This window comes from Drosophila hydei, unplaced genomic scaffold (genome assembly GCF_003285905.1).
Source record: "Drosophila hydei strain 15085-1641.00,03,60 unplaced genomic scaffold, DhydRS2 tig00000413-arrow-arrow-pilon, whole genome shotgun sequence".
Lineage (NCBI taxonomy): Eukaryota > Metazoa > Arthropoda > Insecta > Diptera > Drosophilidae > Drosophila > Drosophila hydei.
Genome location: NW_022045725.1, coordinates 461,791 through 478,214, shown reverse-complemented (window position 1 = coordinate 478,214; position 16,424 = coordinate 461,791). Strand labels below are relative to the sequence as shown.

The 16,424-nt window shown below is 44.6% G+C and overlaps 1 protein-coding gene across 1 annotated transcript; it reads left to right on the top strand.

The window, feature by feature from the left end:
- Positions 1-1,810: 1,810 nt before the first annotated feature.
- Positions 1,811-15,699, top strand: LOC111597222 (protein strawberry notch; the record flags this gene model as incomplete). The annotated part of the gene is made up of 11 exons (XM_030224216.1): positions 1,811-1,925; positions 5,811-6,335; positions 6,679-7,074; positions 9,545-10,015; positions 10,084-10,469; positions 10,907-11,313; positions 11,383-11,817; positions 12,402-14,245; positions 14,316-14,454; positions 14,530-14,914; positions 14,982-15,699. Coding segments are annotated over 11 exons (5,334 nt in total), but the record flags the coding sequence as incomplete, so codon positions are not given.
- Between the last annotated feature and the right edge of the window lie 725 nt (positions 15,700-16,424).

Sequence of the window (16,424 nt, the reverse complement as noted above, 5' to 3'; positions counted from 1 at the left end):
GTAGCCGTAGGGGCGTGTCAGTGGGGTGTTTGTCCTCTTATTGGGGGTTGGCACAGCCACATTGCACATGCCACGTAGTTTTCAGTTCAGCTCGTTGTTCATAGTTCGTAGTGTTCGGTATCTCTGCATGCCAAACATTTTCCACTGCCTCGTCGACTGTGCGCGAGTGTGTGTGAGTGCGTGTGTGTGTGTGTGCGTATGTAAAGGGTGGGGTAATATTTAACATTCAACCCTTTCTCGAGCTATGCGGCACAGTGGGCTTTAATAAGTTTATTAAGTCACAATTGAGAGCACAGCGATGTATTCATTGATCGATAATTAATCGATATATATATGTATATATATATATATATATATATATATATATCCTGTGTGCGTTGTACAGGGAAATCGTAATTTGAACGTTTATAGTTTCAGTTTATATGGGTCTATATGGGAAATATTGATAACGAATAACTAACGATAATGCATTTATCGATATAATTCTCATACTATGCAACGATAAATGTATAGATATATTCACGTGTTTAATTTATTTTGTATATCGATATAGGAAATGTCCCAGTCTGTTTATTAATCGATAATTTATCGATATTTATAGAAATAAGATTGATTCTTGTAAATAATGCAGCTTCAACTATTTTTTCAGTAAGACATTTGAAGATTGCTCTGTCATAGATTACATTTTCAGCGTGTTTCGGACCACTGTGCCTGTTTTGGTACGGTGTTATTCGAGTGGTGGTTGCCCGCCAGTCCGCTCCTGACCATTTCAAAGTTGGGCCAACCCCCTCAACGCCCCCAACGCGCAACGTTAAATATTCAAAAGGGGTGCTTGCTAGAGCCATTTCCATATCTGGGAGAGAATTGGAGCGGGAGTGGGGCGGCTGTTGATTGGGGTTAGAGCGCTATAAATGGAGAGCGGAGAGTGGGCCGTGGGCAAACGCAAAACGCCGAAAAACTGCAAGCGTGTGTTGCCTGATGGCCTGATGGAAATTCGGCTGGCTGGCTGGCTGGCTGGCTGCTTGGCCGGGGCAGAGAGAGACACTGGAGCACGGCATGGCGTAGTTGCCTCCAACACGAGCGCAGGAACAGTCGCAAATTGCAGCCGTAGCATTAGTAGCAGCAGCCATTGAAGCCGTGGCAAGTGTTAACTGCAGCTGCAGCTAAGCAACTGAGCAACTAAAGCCTTCAGCTACAGTTACAGCTTCACACGCTGCCAGACTGTTCGAAATTCTGCCTCAATTTCGTTTGCTTTTTTTCGCACAGTTTTTTCTCGTGCTTTTGTGCCGTTTTTTCTAAACAACTGTGTGAAATAAAGCTCTCTCGCTTTCGTGCTGTCTCGCTCGCACTCAAACGCGCGCTAGCTGGCTCTCTTTTCGCACTTTCTGTGTGCCTATGCTTGTGTGTGTGTGTGCGTGCGTTTCGCAGTCTGTGTCTATGTATGTGTGCACAAAAGTGTGCTACATTTTTTCTCTTTTTTGATTTTTTTTGTGGTGATTCCCCTTAAATTTGTGTGCAATTTCTTAAAGCCAGCTGTGTGAACGTTTTTTTCTCGTTTGTTTTGTTCGGGTGTTACACTGCAAAAAATGGATGAATTACTTGAAGCAGATGTCTATCCAAAACAAAATTCCATCCTTTATATTGTGAAAAACCAGCCGAAATATATTGAAAATTTGATTGAGGCATTCAACAATTTGTGTTTATATCTATATATTATACATCTAAAAATTTCATAAATTTCTGTCATATACTTCATTAACTTTGCAAGCTTAACTAATATGGATTTTATTTTGTTGTTCTTTTTTTTCAGACATCGAAAAAGCGAAAAATCTTTTTAGACGCCGATGACAACGACGATTTTGATGACGATGATTCCGGCTCTGATTTTGATGACGATGAAGATCCAGATCAAATAGAAGTGCCCGGTAAGTGCTCACAAATTTCAAACTGAAATTCGATTTGCATATAAAAAGTTTTCGACCAGGACCTAGACAGGCTGTCGCCTCGTCCCTCAACCCTCACCCAAACTTTACCTTTTTTGCTGATGAAAAAGGGGTCGGACAGGCAAGACTGTAATTGTTTTTGTAAAACTATTTTGCTATGGGTTCGAATGGCGCCTAATTCACCTGTGTTCATGTGTGTGAGCATGTGTGTGTAACAGGTAGAGACAGGTAGAGTTCGCTATGCATGTTTCGGAAATGCCAGCAAAAGGCCCTTCATGTTTTTCGTGTGTGTGTATAAGTTCATAAATATCTGAAGAACTTTTTATGCTTCCGATAACAAAATTGGTATGTGCATTCTTGTAGAACATATCAAATAGTTGCTTTTGCTTTATATAAATTTTCGAATGAGCTGTTCACAAAAGCAATGCATATATACAGTAGAGTTCGCAGGCTTCAGTTACAATTTAAATTAATATTCTTTAAATTTTTTTTTTTTTTTTTTTTTTTTTCGTTTTTATTTCTTTATTTTGTTGCAGCTTATTGTCTTAGACTCTATAGCGCATTTAGCTCTAAACCTTAACTAATGGGAGGGCAGATATGCCAATTATTCTGCACTTGTAGCTACTATCTTAATTAGTTCTAATATTGTCTAGAGGATGCAATCTCTTCAGTCTTCGCCTATTGTTGTTTATAGCCAGGTTGCTTGCGAGATGGTTAGGATGCGCTGCAAGTCTGTCCGCGTATCTTGAACTGTGTCGCCCAATGAGTTCAGCAACTGTGGGAATTGCTAAATCCCTATGTAAGACTGAGTTTCTTACAAACCAGCTGGCTCCAGTCCATCTGCGTAGTGCTTTATTCTGCAGGGTCTGAATTTTGTTCCTTGTAGTCTTCGCCGAGGAGCCCCATAGAGAGATACCATATACGAAGGTTGGGACAACTATTGCCTTGTAGATGGCGGCCTTGCTGCTGTAAGACAACTTGCTTGAAGCTCTCAGCATCCAGTCGAGGGTTTTTAGCTTGCTTTTGCATTTTGAGGTTACTTGACTTATGTGCGCTTTAAAAGTCAGCCTTCTGTCAAGAGTGATACCAAGGTACTTTACTTTTGAGGCTTTGGGAATAGTGGGCCCCAATGCAACGCTTGGGCAATCTCCTCTTCTAGTGGCGAAGGTAGTATGTACAGACTTTTGTGCATTAATGGTGATACACCACCGTTTTGCCCAGCGTCCGAAAGAGTCCAGATATTTTTGTAGTGAGTCTGAAGCTTCTTGCGCAGATACGTGACGTGATAAGATGGCGGTGTCATCTGCATAGGTCGCTATGAGTACTGCATCTGTACTTCCTATATTTGGCTCGGGAGTTGGCATATCTCCTGTGAATAAAGTATAAAGTGTTGGGCCTAGAACACTACCCTGTGGTACTCCAGCCATAATTGGTCTAGTCAAGGATACTGTTTGCCCCCTTGACACTTGGAAGGTTCTTCCAATAAGGTATGAGGATAGCAACGCGAAAAATGGGGCTGGAAGGGTGGTCCTCACTTTCTGCAGCAGTCCCAGGTGCCAAACTCGATCAAACGCCTGTTTCTTTAAATTATTTGTAACTATTAAAAGTTATCGATAAATGATTAATTGATGGATAATTGATACATATATAAATTAATATATATATATATATATATATATATATATATATATATATATATATATATATATATATATATATATAGAGCTTATCATCATAGTCCTCAGCCGTTTGATAGCTCTAAATATTCAATTCATCGAATACAACAAATTTATCGTTTTTTGTATGCACTGCATAGTCGTAAAATTAATCTATAGCAAGAGGATATTTTTAGTTCTTTATGCCAAAACTTAACTTTTCTTTAAAGACTTTAGTTAGCTTCTCATTGCGAATTTGATTTAATCTGTTGTCCAGTTGCTTTGATTTGATAATCAATAGTAATTAATAAACAATTATCGGCCACAGCTGCAAGCTGAATCGAATTGCAGCTAATAGAGTTGACAAAAGGAAACAATTAAATATATAATCAAGTTGCATTCGATATGCATTATATGGCATCTGATATGTGATGTGCAGCTCACTCTCCCCCTCCCACTGCCTCTTCTTATCTCCCTCTCGGTACCTCTATCTCTATGTATTCACATCTATATACCTTAGCTGTCCATATATGCCATTAATTATGTCTATATATGCAGATGCGAATAGCCCAGCCTTAGCAGCTATGTACACATGTATACATATACCTATATGTATACAACCATGTGTATGTGTATCTGTAGAAATCTAATTGTAGTCTTCGACTGTTTGTCTATATTGCATTGGGTATAAGGTCTATGCATATTAAGTCTCAATGCAGAGCCTCCCACGCAAAGCTTAATTAACTATCTATTATAGATGAGCAGCAGCAACAACTTGTTCATATATGTATACACTTACATACACACGATATATATTTGCCTGTTCAGTTGCCAATTAAAGTCAACAATCCCGTCAATCGTGGCTCAATCTTTGACCTACCAATAAAAAGTAAATAAACTAATATAAACTACTTGATTGATTGATCTGCATATGTACAGAACACACACACACACAGATTTGTTCATTAGCTTAGGTTTTACTGTACCTACTGTTGGCCAGTCAACATATGATAAGATTTTAACTCAATCAGGGCTTACTTGTTGACGGCTTAAGCAGTTTGTTGATTAAAACAAAAGTTATCGAAATGTAAATCCAGCTAAAATTGATATTTATCGATATTACCTTAAGGTATCGCAGTTTAAACACATTTTCATCCCGACTATCGATCATATATAATGATGAACTATAAATTTAATGAAAATAGTTTCGTTTTTGCATCTCTGATCGAAATAAAGCGAAGCTTAAAGCAGCTGCATCTTTGTCAGCTACATTTCTAGAGAGTCTATGAAGTGATTCTTAGATATAATAAAGACAATAGACAGATTAGTATTTTACTTATTGCTAAACTCTTACTCAATTTGCAATTTCAATGTCAATCAATTGTGAGGGAGAAGCGCTCTAAGACAGACTGACTTGAGTGGGGGCGTATACTTAATGCATCCACTGTTAGCAGGTAAATGCAGAAGGCGCATACACTCATCCTTCCTCTCTCTCTCTCTCTCTTTCCATATGCACATAGACATTTGAAAATGCCTACAAGCATTTGCTAATTATATACTCATTATACATATATATAATATGTATGTGCGTGGACGTCATAAAGTGGGCGGGTACTGCCCTATACATAATACTAATATGTGCTGGTTGCACGAGATGGGGCCTTGGTGCACGCAGGCAGCGCCAGCAATGCAAATACATCGATTGATTCGATATATATATTATGATATATGATATATCATATTTTATATGCATATATATACAAACAAGTAGATGTATATAAGAATGTATTAAGCTGTATTAAAGTTGTAAAAGTAAAAGTGGAGCTTGACTAAAAAGTGGAAGAAATAATGCTGTTTTATAGTCTAGTGAGAGTAATTTTCACCTTAGCATAATGAGAAAAGGAGGGGAGTGCATAGAAAGTAGTAGCTCAATCGAATGCTTTTTTTAAATATGTATTGTTAAGTAAATATGAAGCGCAGTTTTAGGCTATGGAAAACGTCGGCCGTCAGCCTTCTCTGCGATTCTCATAAAATGTAGGTAAGACTTAGCCGACTTTTAGGCTATAATTCGAACAGGTTGCTGCCACGCCTTTCAGCCTATTTGATTGATTGAATTAGATTGTGAGCAGACTATTGCCCTGTTCGATATCGAACTACTTTATATGAATTTGATCCGCTTACCTGTTTCATCTCTTATTCACTGTTCTTACAGGTGGTGGTCGTGATCTGAATACTGCAGTTACCTACGCGCAAAATATACGCAGCGGCGTTGGCATCAACGTTGCCCACAAGCAAACGAACAGCGGGCCAAGTGGCAGCAGGAATAGCGCCAGCAGCAATATAAGCGAAGCATTTCTCAAGCTGGGCAACAATAGCAGCATTATTAACAACAACAACATCAACAGCAGCAGCAACAACAACGTTAGCAGTAGTATCAGCAGCAGCAACGTTAACAACAACAACAACGTTATTAAAGTGAATAGCATTAGCAAGCCAAACTCCTTGCTGTTGAGCAATAATATCAACAGCAGCAGCAACAACAAGATTATCAACAACAATAGCAATAGTAGTAGCAATAGCAATAATAATATTGCCGTGTTGCGACCAACAATTGTGACGCACACAGCAAAATCAGCAATTGCGGGCGGCAAATTTACAGCGCTGCCAACAACAATAACAACAAAAGTCGCTCTTACGGACAAGAGTTTAAACAACATGCCAAAGAAATTAACAACGGGTAAGTGTGACCAGATACGTATACTCAACAAATACTCACACACACACACATACACCCATACACACATGCATACACGCATTGCGCCAGGCAATTTTTGCAAGCTAAACTTAAAATTAATGCTGCTGTCTTCTTTCTCTTTCTCTCTCTCCCACACTCTCTTTTCCCATTTCGCTGCCGCATATTTAACTTCAAACGGTTTCATGATCTTGCTCGCTTGCTCGCTCTTTCGTTCTCTTTGTTTGAATTGATTTTTGGTTATTTATGATTTGTTTTCGTTTTGTTTTCGTTGTTCCTGTTGTTGTTGCTTTGTTTTGTTTCGTTTCGTTTTGCTTTGGTCCAGCAGGAGCAGCGGCTGCCAGCGGCGCCAACAACACACGGATCGGCACAAATGGCGGCTACCCTGGCAGCAGCAGCAGCGTTGGAGGCAGTGGTGGCGGCGGCGGCGGTGGTGGCAGCGGCAACAACAGCGTTGCCGGCTTGAGTGCAGCCAGCGCCTATTTGAACAGCGGCGCCGGCAACTACTTGAACAGCTTGAGCACAAACGATCTGATGAGCCTCGCCGCCTATGTCGCCTCCAAAGGATCCTCAACGAATAGTAACAACAACCTGAACAGCAGCAGCAATAGCAACAACCTGAACAACAACAGCACCAGTAGCTTTTTTAACAACAGCGGCGGCGCCTCAACTTCAGCCGCCTCTGCCGCCAATTTCAATATGGCCGCGTCTTTATTGGCGCAGAGTAAGTCCTGTAATGTTGGTAACAACCAAGAAAAACAAAAAACTTAATTATTCCTTAATAATCCTAATGCTTATGGGTGTGTGTGTGTTTGCTGTGTGCGCATTGACGAATAGCTGCAGGTGGCTCGTGTATTGAGTAAGGTGGCAACGCTTGTAACTGCAACCGTTTCGTATCCTTAATGCACACTGTTAATAACAGTTTCGAGCTCTGTTAGTTTCATTTTGCGAAAGGTGGGCAACCCTTATTTGGCATTTTGGGCTTTTGTGCCTTTATAAACACTGTTAATAACAGTGGCGCGCGCTGTTAAGCTTTCAACGGTCGTAAAATTTGAATTGATAATCGCTTTTAGATTGTCGAGTAGGCTTTGGATCGATTGGCGAATGGTAATTTTGGTTTCATATTGATATATTAATCTTCAGTTTTTTATTAAGTACACAACTGAACACATGTCGAGGATATTTCCAAAATTTTCAGTACGGTTACAAAAAAATAATATACGCGTTTTATTTAGTTGGAACGACTTTCGAATGCCAACCATGGAGAAAACTAGTTCGCGCAGCGTATCCACTCCAATGATCACTAGTAGCAATTGCATCAATAGCCGCTGCAGCCATTTTCATTCGTCCTACTCCTACAGCGAGTGCATCAAACCACGAATTGTACCGACTACCGTTAGCGGCGACCACGACAAGCAGAGTGTGGAGCGGCTGGTTGACGTGCAGGTGGCGAAAGCCATGGAACGCTTGTATCGCGTCCACGCCCAGTCGTTGAGCAACCTGGAGAGCTTGCTGCTGGAGGAACTAGTGCCGCGGCTGGACGCCACACGTGAAGATCATGACCATCTGCTGAAACGCATGATGTGGCGCCTGCAGATGCTGCATCCCATGGTGGTGAGGTTCAAGGCGGGTCTGCAACAAAGTTCCAGCAATTGCAAAGAGCTTTCTGTTGAGCTAGAGGAGCAATCCGAGCACCAAAACAGGGATCAATCGCCCCAGGCGTCTCAATCGTTGGGCTCCTCCTTGCAGCCCCGTTTGTCCTCGCTGCTGTTCTGCAAGAGTGATAGTGGAGGCTCCAAGGCATCCCTATCGCAGTCGCCATTGACTTCGCAATCGACGGACCCAAAGTCGCAGACGCAGCAGCAGCTCACACAGGCAGAAGCGGTCAAGCAGGACGACGACATTCAATTGATCTATCAAAATTACGCATTCGGCTCGCCGCCCATCAACGATATTGACGACTCACGAGTGAAACATAGAGAAGAGTGCAACGTCCTCTTCAGCGGTCACTCATCGAAGAAGTACTCAATTGAGCAGCCGAGCAGGGTGCGAGCGATAAATCGACGATTGCTCGAAACGAATCTGTTCTTCAACAAGTCCTCGTTTTCACTGTACATGAATCGCTTCAAGTATCCCCCGCCCTGGCCCTTTTCCCAGCCCCGACGCTCCAAGTCGGCAATTACCCAAAAATCCCTGCAGCCGCTGTCCTGGGAGCAAGAGTAAATATCATTTTAATGTGGAGTGTCAGCAACTGTCGGAAAAAACTTCTACTCCTCCTCCTCCTCCTGCCTCGCTCGTGTAGTTTTCTTTTGTGTTTTGTTTTTTAAGTTTCTCTCTTTTTAAGTTCCTGTCCCTGTAATGGTAAACTGACAGATAATAAAACTCATTTGGGTCAAGTTCAACAAAACACTTCGACCTTTGAAGGAAATCTGCTCGCACTGCAGGAGATCTCAAGCACTCAACAAGTAAGGCCCATCACAGTCTCGCCAGACGCCCAAGTGAGGCACATGAGTACCGTGAAGACGTGCCATAGACGCGTCACAGCGGAAGGACGTCGTATACACTGCATAAGATACGTTAGACTACTACCGCCATGGGCAGAATCATGTTTATCAAACGTTTTCTTGAGTTCTCGGATCTTATGCTATTCCTAGTTATATCCAGCAAGTTCAGCTTCAGAACACTTTGATCAAGTGTCGTGCCTTAGGCATTGGCTTCAGATACTTTGAAGTGTTCGATGGGAGTTAGCTTGCAGTTTAGATAGGGCTAACTCTGCTTGAATATCGTTTATTCTATATTGATCAAGCTCTGATAGGACTTTATATATAATTATAATGAACTCGACTGTTTAGCTAGACTCGTTTGAAAACGCAGTTTGCTCTACTAATCACATGAAACATATTCTCTCCCTCTCCTACATATTCTACACTGTTTCTCTCTCTCTATCTATCTATCTCTTTCCCTCTCTTTCTCTCTCTCTCCCTCTCTCTCTCTCTCTCTCTCTATCTATCTCTTTCTCTCTTCATAATTTGCATTGTTTCTGCCTCTCTTTTTCTCTTAATCCATGCCATCAACTTTTTATACCCTTCCCACTCTCTCCCTCTTCCTTTCTCTTTCACACGCACACCAAACACAACAACAACAACAACTGAAACAATCTCATAAAACAAACATTCCACACGCTTGTCTTGCAGTGAGCTATGCGGGCGGTGCCACGCCCATGCGTACGCCTTTCAAGCCGCAGCCGGTGGGCATGGCAGCCAGCGTTGCTGCCGGCGCCACAGCTAAGAGCAGCAGCGCCGTTGGCGGCGCAACGCCACAAGCGGCAGCTGCAGCCGCCGGCGGCGGTGGCGGCGGCGGCATGAAGGTTAACACCATGATGCTGGAGAAGCTGCAGAAGCTGATCTCGTTGAATCCGGAGTACTTGACCAGTGGCATACCCAATCATGTGATGACGCAGCTGTTCATGCAGCCAATGCGGCTGCCGCAGCAGCAACAGCAACAGCAGCAGCAGCAGCAGTTGCAGCTGCAAAATGCGGCTGTGGCAAATGCAAATGCGGCGACGGCAGCTGCGGCGGCTGTCTATGTGCAGCAGGAGGAGGACGAGGTTGACTACGAGGAGATGGGCGTGGCCGAGACATATGCCGACTATTGGCCAGCCAAACGTAAGTCTCCGGGTCTCCGGTCAGCGAGCAATATCTGATGCAATTTCATTCCCTTTGAACGCGCACAGTGAAGCTGGGCAAGAAGCATCCGGATGCGGTCGTGGAGACCGCCTCGCTGAGCTCCGTGGAGCCGTGCGATGTCTACTACAAGCTGTCCATACCCGCCGAAACCATCAACAGCGGCCAGCTGAGCGCTCTGCAGCTGGAGTCCATCACGTATGCGTCGCAGGCGCACGACCACCTCCTGCCCGACAACAGTCGAGCGGGCTTCCTAATTGGCGATGGCGCCGGCGTGGGCAAGGGTCGCACCATAGCCGGCATCATCTACGAGAACTATCTGAAGGGGCGCAAGAAGGCCCTCTGGATATCCGTCTCCAATGATCTCAAATACGATGCGGAACGCGATCTCAGCGACATTGGAGCCACGCGCATCGAGGTCCATGCGCTCAATAAGGTGCGAGACACATTCTTACCTTACTACAGTCTAAGTAATTGTAATTACCCATTTAATTACCTGTGTAATTGCAATTTGTGTAGCTAAAGGCGCCCAAGTTAGCCGCTGAATTGAGTGTCTGGGCATAATTACTATAGTAATTGGGCTTGGCTGATTTAATTACTTACAAAAGTAATTAAAGTTGTCTGGCTAACCAAAGTTAATTGCTTGATAATTACTTAATTAATCCTTAATTATAATAGAAAAGTCATGCACTGAATAACTTAATTGAGAGTAATTAAAATTGTAGTCGATAATTAAATGGTAATTAAAATTATAGTCGATAATTAAATGATAATTACTTGGTAATTACGAAAGTATTTGTAAGAGTAATTGCTAATTTTGCACTCGTCGACACATTTTTCACTAATCCAACTGCCAATTCTCCACTTGAACAGTTTAAGTACGCCAAGATCAGCTCTGACGCGAACAACAATTGCAAACGCGGCGTCATCTTCAGCACTTACTCGGCGCTAATTGGCGAGTCGAACAACAAGACGGGCAAATACCGTTCGCGCTTCCGCCAGCTGCTGCAATGGTGCGGCGAGGACTTTGAGGGTCTGATCATCTTTGACGAGTGTCACAAGGCCAAGAATCTGTGTCCCGTCGGCTCGGGCAAACCCACCAAGACAGGCCAAACGGTGCTCGAGCTGCAGCAAAAGTTGCCCAAGGCGCGAGTTGTTTACGCATCGGCAACAGGCGCCTCCGAGCCCAAGAACATGGCCTACATGGTGCGGCTAGGCCTGTGGGGTCAGGGCACAGCCTTTGCCACATTCGGGGACTTCATTACAGCCGTAGAGCGACGGTGAGTTACTCAGCTGAGATGTGTTCGAGTCGCAATTGAAATAATCTAAACTCTGTTCCATTCGTGCAGCGGTGTCGGCGCCATGGAAATCGTCGCCATGGACATGAAGCTGCGCGGCATGTACATTGCCCGTCAGCTGAGCTTCAAGGGAGTCAGCTTTAAGATCGAGGAGGTGCCGCTCTCCAAGGAGTTCCGCAAGATCTACGATCAGAGCGTCGAGCTCTGGGTGGAGGCGATGCAAAAGTTTACGGAAGCCGCCGAGCTGATCGATGCCGAGAGCCGCATGAAGAAGACAATGTGGGGCCAGTTCTGGTCATCGCATCAGCGCTTCTTCAAATACCTCTGCATTGCGGCCAAAGTCAACCATGCGGTGCTCGTTGCCCGCGAATCCATCAAGTACGGCAAATGCGTTGTCATCGGCCTCCAGTCGACGGGCGAGGCCCGAACTCTCGACCAGCTCGAACGCGATGACGGCGAACTAACCGATTTTGTGTCCACAGCCAAGTGAGTTTCTGTGCGGGTCAACAAACTAAATTCAGTGTCACACCAAACGCCATCAGGAAGCTTTAATGAGCTTTTGTAACGACAAAGAACCGATCAGAGCTTTAGCAGAGCAGCGCGTTTCAGCCTAGGCAGGGCAAAAGAGAAGCTTTTTTTACAGCAACAAAAAGATGAAGAATAAGAGCAAGCAAATAGAAGCTTTTATGAGGGAAACCTTAAAAATATTGAAGGGCTTTTTAAGGGGTCAAATGAAAGCGGCAATTGGCAACAGAAAAAGTTCTATAATTTCTAGCAGTGATACGAGAAGCTTTGCTTGAAACAGACCAAAATAAGTTTAGAAAAGGTGTAAACAGCGCAAAGGCAAAGTTCACAGGATCTTTTACCGAAAAGCTTTTAAAGTAGCAGCAGCTTAAATGAACATAATAGAAGACAGCCTTAGCTCCACGAAGCTTTAAATTGAATTAAGAAAAACTAAAAAGCTTCTCGGTCAATTCAGCTGAATTGTGGAAGCTTTTATGTGCTTTCGTAGCACGTGCTTTGGCAAGCTGAGCTTTTCTTTATTTGTCCTTCTTGCTCTCCCTTTGCAGAGGCGTCTTCCAGTCGTTTGTGGAGCGGCATTTTCCAGCGCCCGATCGCAATCGAATCAATCGCATTTTGGGTCTGTACGATGAGGTGCCAGCGATCAAGCAGGAGCCCCATCAGACGCTCAACAACAACAGCAGCAACAACAACAACAACAACAACAGCAGCAGCAGCGTTGGCGGCGCCAGCAGCGGCATTGGCGGCAGCAGCACCGCCAGCAGGAGCAATCGCAGCAAGCGCAAGGGCAGCAGCTCGACGACGAGCGGCCGCAAGCTGAAGAAGAAGAAGCGCAGCGGATCGTGGCAATACAGCGACAGCGATGAGGAGGCGGCGCACACGTCCAGCGGCGATTTGGACAACAACAGCGACGAGGCGGCCGACAGCGACGATGCCTACAATGAGGGCAACGAGGACAACAATGATGACGACGACGACGACGACGAGAACCGCAACGATGACGATGACGACGATGAGGACGAGGACGAGGACAAGCATGATAACGACAGCGACAGGCACAGCGTTGCGAGCGACTGCAGCTCCGATTTCAATCCGTTCTTCATCAGCGGCAGCGACAGCGACGTGGATCCCTGGGTGAATGCGCGCAGCAAAAAGACCAGCGCCAAGAAGACCCAAAAGAAGGCCAAGAAGAAGAAGGGCAAGGAGGCGAAGTCCATCAAGAAGGAGCCCAACACAGCCACGTCGACGAGCAGCAGCAACACCAACAACAACAACAACAACAGTAGCAATAACAACAACAACAATGCAGCCATGTCGGCCACGGTTGTCGCCGCATTGAATGCGGCCAAGAGTCGCAAGCCGCAGCAGCTGTCCACGCAGGACAAGATCCAGGATCTGCTGCAAAAGAAACAGGAGCTGAAGGGCACGATGACGCCGGTGGGCGTGAATGGAGTGAAGCTCAACTATGGCCCGCCGCCGAAGGATGCCATCGAACGGGCGTGCACCATGAAGGAGGAGCTGCTGCGTAAGATCGAACGTCTCGGCTCGCGACTGCCACCGAACACATTGGATCAGCTGATCGATGAGCTGGGCGGGCCGGATAATGTGGCCGAGATGACGGGCAGGCGAGGTCGCGTTGTCCAAAGTGACGACGGCTCGATCCAGTATGAGTCGCGCACCGAATCGGATGTGCCGCTCGAGACGCTCAACATAACGGAGAAGCAGCGCTTCATGGACGGCCAAAAGGACGTGGCCATCATCTCGGAGGCCGCCTCCAGTGGCATTTCGCTGCAAAGCGATCGACGCGTCTTCAATCAGCGACGGCGCGTTCATATCACATTGGAGCTGCCGTGGTCCGCCGACCGGGCGATCCAACAGTTTGGCCGCACGCATCGCTCCAACCAGGTGAATGCGCCCGAATACATCTTTCTCATCTCGGACTTGGCCGGCGAGCGACGTTTCGCCTCGACGGTAGCCAAGCGACTGGAGTCGCTGGGCGCTCTAACGCACGGCGATCGGCGTGCCACCGAGACGCGCGATCTCTCCCAGTTCAACATTGACAACAAGTACGGCCGGCAGGCTCTGGAGACGGTCATGCGCACCATAATGGGCTATGAGACGCCGCTGGTGCTGCCGCCCACCGACTACAACGGCGAGTTCTTCAAGGATATTGCCGGCGCCTTGGTCGGCGTTGGCATCATTGTCAACAGCGAGAGCCATCCGGGCGTCCTTAGCCTCGACAAGGACTACAACAACATATCCAAGTTTCTCAATCGCATCCTCGGCTGCCCCGTGGACCTGCAGAATCGTCTCTTCAAGTACTTCACGGACACCATGTCGGCCATCATCAATCAGGCCAAGCGTGGCGGCCGCTTCGATCTGGGCATTGTTGGTGAGTGTTTTGCGTGCCCTCCAGCTGGAGTTTCGAGATGGATAACCATTTAACCATTTATGCGTTTCAGATTTGGGCGCTGCCGGCGAGAACGTGACCCGTGTGCGTCTGATGCGCTTCATGCGCAAACATGCCACAGGCGTGGCGCCCACAGAGCTGCACACGGTGCGCGTGGAACGCGGCATGATTTGGCAGGAGGCCATTGACAAGTGAGTGTTGGCAAAGCAGATATTTAAGGATCTATAATAAGTTAATGAACCTCTGTTCGATCTACTCGCTGCTAGATATGCGGATCTGTTCAATGAGCACGAGGGCTTCTACACCTCGCATCAGTTGCGCAATCAGAAGCGCACTGCCATCCTGGTGGTTGTCATCGAGCAGCAGCCGGCGGCTCGCAACTCCGCGGAAGCTGACAGCAGTGGCAGCAGCAAGGCGCAAAAGAAGAAGTCGCGCAGCAAGAAGGAGATCATGTGCCAGATCTATCGGCCCAATACTGGTTTGCAGGTGCGCCACGAATCGCTCGCCGAGCTGGAGAAGAAGTATCGCAAGGTGGCCAGCGAGGAGGCCGAACCGCATTGGACGGAACAATATGATGCTTCGGTGCATACCTGCTCCCACGCCTACTGGAATGGCAATTGTCGCAATGTCAGTCTGGGCAACGATTGCGAGGTGAGGCCCGATCAGCTCGAGAGAAGCTTCAATTCAAATTGCATCTAAATCCATTTATCGTTTGCAGGTGGGTCTACGGCAGCGTCTCTATCATGTATTGGCCGGATCGGTGCTGTCCGTGTGGGGCCGGGTCGAACACATATTGAACACGCGCTCCAATAGCAAAATGCAGGTGATACGCATGAAGACAACGGAGGGCGAGAAAATAGTCGGCACTATGATACCAAAGTCATGCTTTGAGCCGCTCATGAATGATTTGCGCAGCGACTCGGAGAAGCAGGAGGAGTTCAACTATTAGAATACACTTAACTTCCGCACTTTCACTCCACGCATCCAAGTGTAAAACCCCAACCCAGGCGGAAATCCACTTTGGACTCGTCGCACTTCAAAACATTTCTAAGCCAAACCCAGAGAAATGCAGATAAACGCAAACAATAGTTAGAAGAAGTTAGGAGAGTTATCTAACTTCTGCTGCTGTTTTTCCCCCACTTCATAATTTACTTTCCTTATGTTGATGACAAATTCTATGTAATTAGTTTTTAAACTTCGCATCCTTACATAAGTCAGTGTATTTTAAGTAGAAAGTTGGGTCAAAATTTTTTAATTTTTGAATTCTTTTTTTTTATTTTTATTTTTATCACCCGCACACAACAGCAAAAAGGACATGAAAAAGGAAACAGAAAAAGATGTAGTGAAAAGAAAACAAATGAAAACGCTTATTATATGGACTTTTCTTAATGATTTAAAGATTAATTAATTTAATTAAATTTAACATTTATATGCTAGTACACACACACACATACACACACACACAACACATACAGACACTATAAAATGCCACCAAGCAAATGTTAACTATTTATTGCGCATATGTTTAATTATACAAGCATATATATATACATATATATATATATGTATATCTGATATGATTTCTGACGACCTTTTTTATTGCTTTTTTTTATATTTTTAATTAATATTTTATTCTTTCTTGAGAAGGCTGCAGTGCAGCGCGCATCGTTTTTGTAACTGAAATGAAAACAAAATGCGAAAGGAAAACAAAAAGAAAATTCTAAAAGTCTAAAATCTAAACCTAATATAAAACAAAAGAAAACAAAACAAAAAGAGAACATACTTAATTATTAAAGCAACCAAGTTAAGGCATTTTTTTCACGTCAATATATTTTTAAGTTGAACATGAAAAGTCAAACCGCTGTTTGTAATTAAGGTCCTCTAACTGTAATAACTAAATTAAGTTTAGCCATTAAAGGTGTTAATATACATATACATATTCATATACATATAAAGATATAACAAATACAAGTGAAGTATGTGCACGTATCTATATGTACATGCAATATAATAAACGTGGAATTGTGGCATATATAAAAAAAAGCAACAAAATTACACAAAATACTGCAAATTATTGATTTTTATTTGCAAATTTATGGGAAGTAATGTAAAGCAAATGTTTCCTAAAAAATTAACGGAAGTCTTAAACAGTAAACAGTTC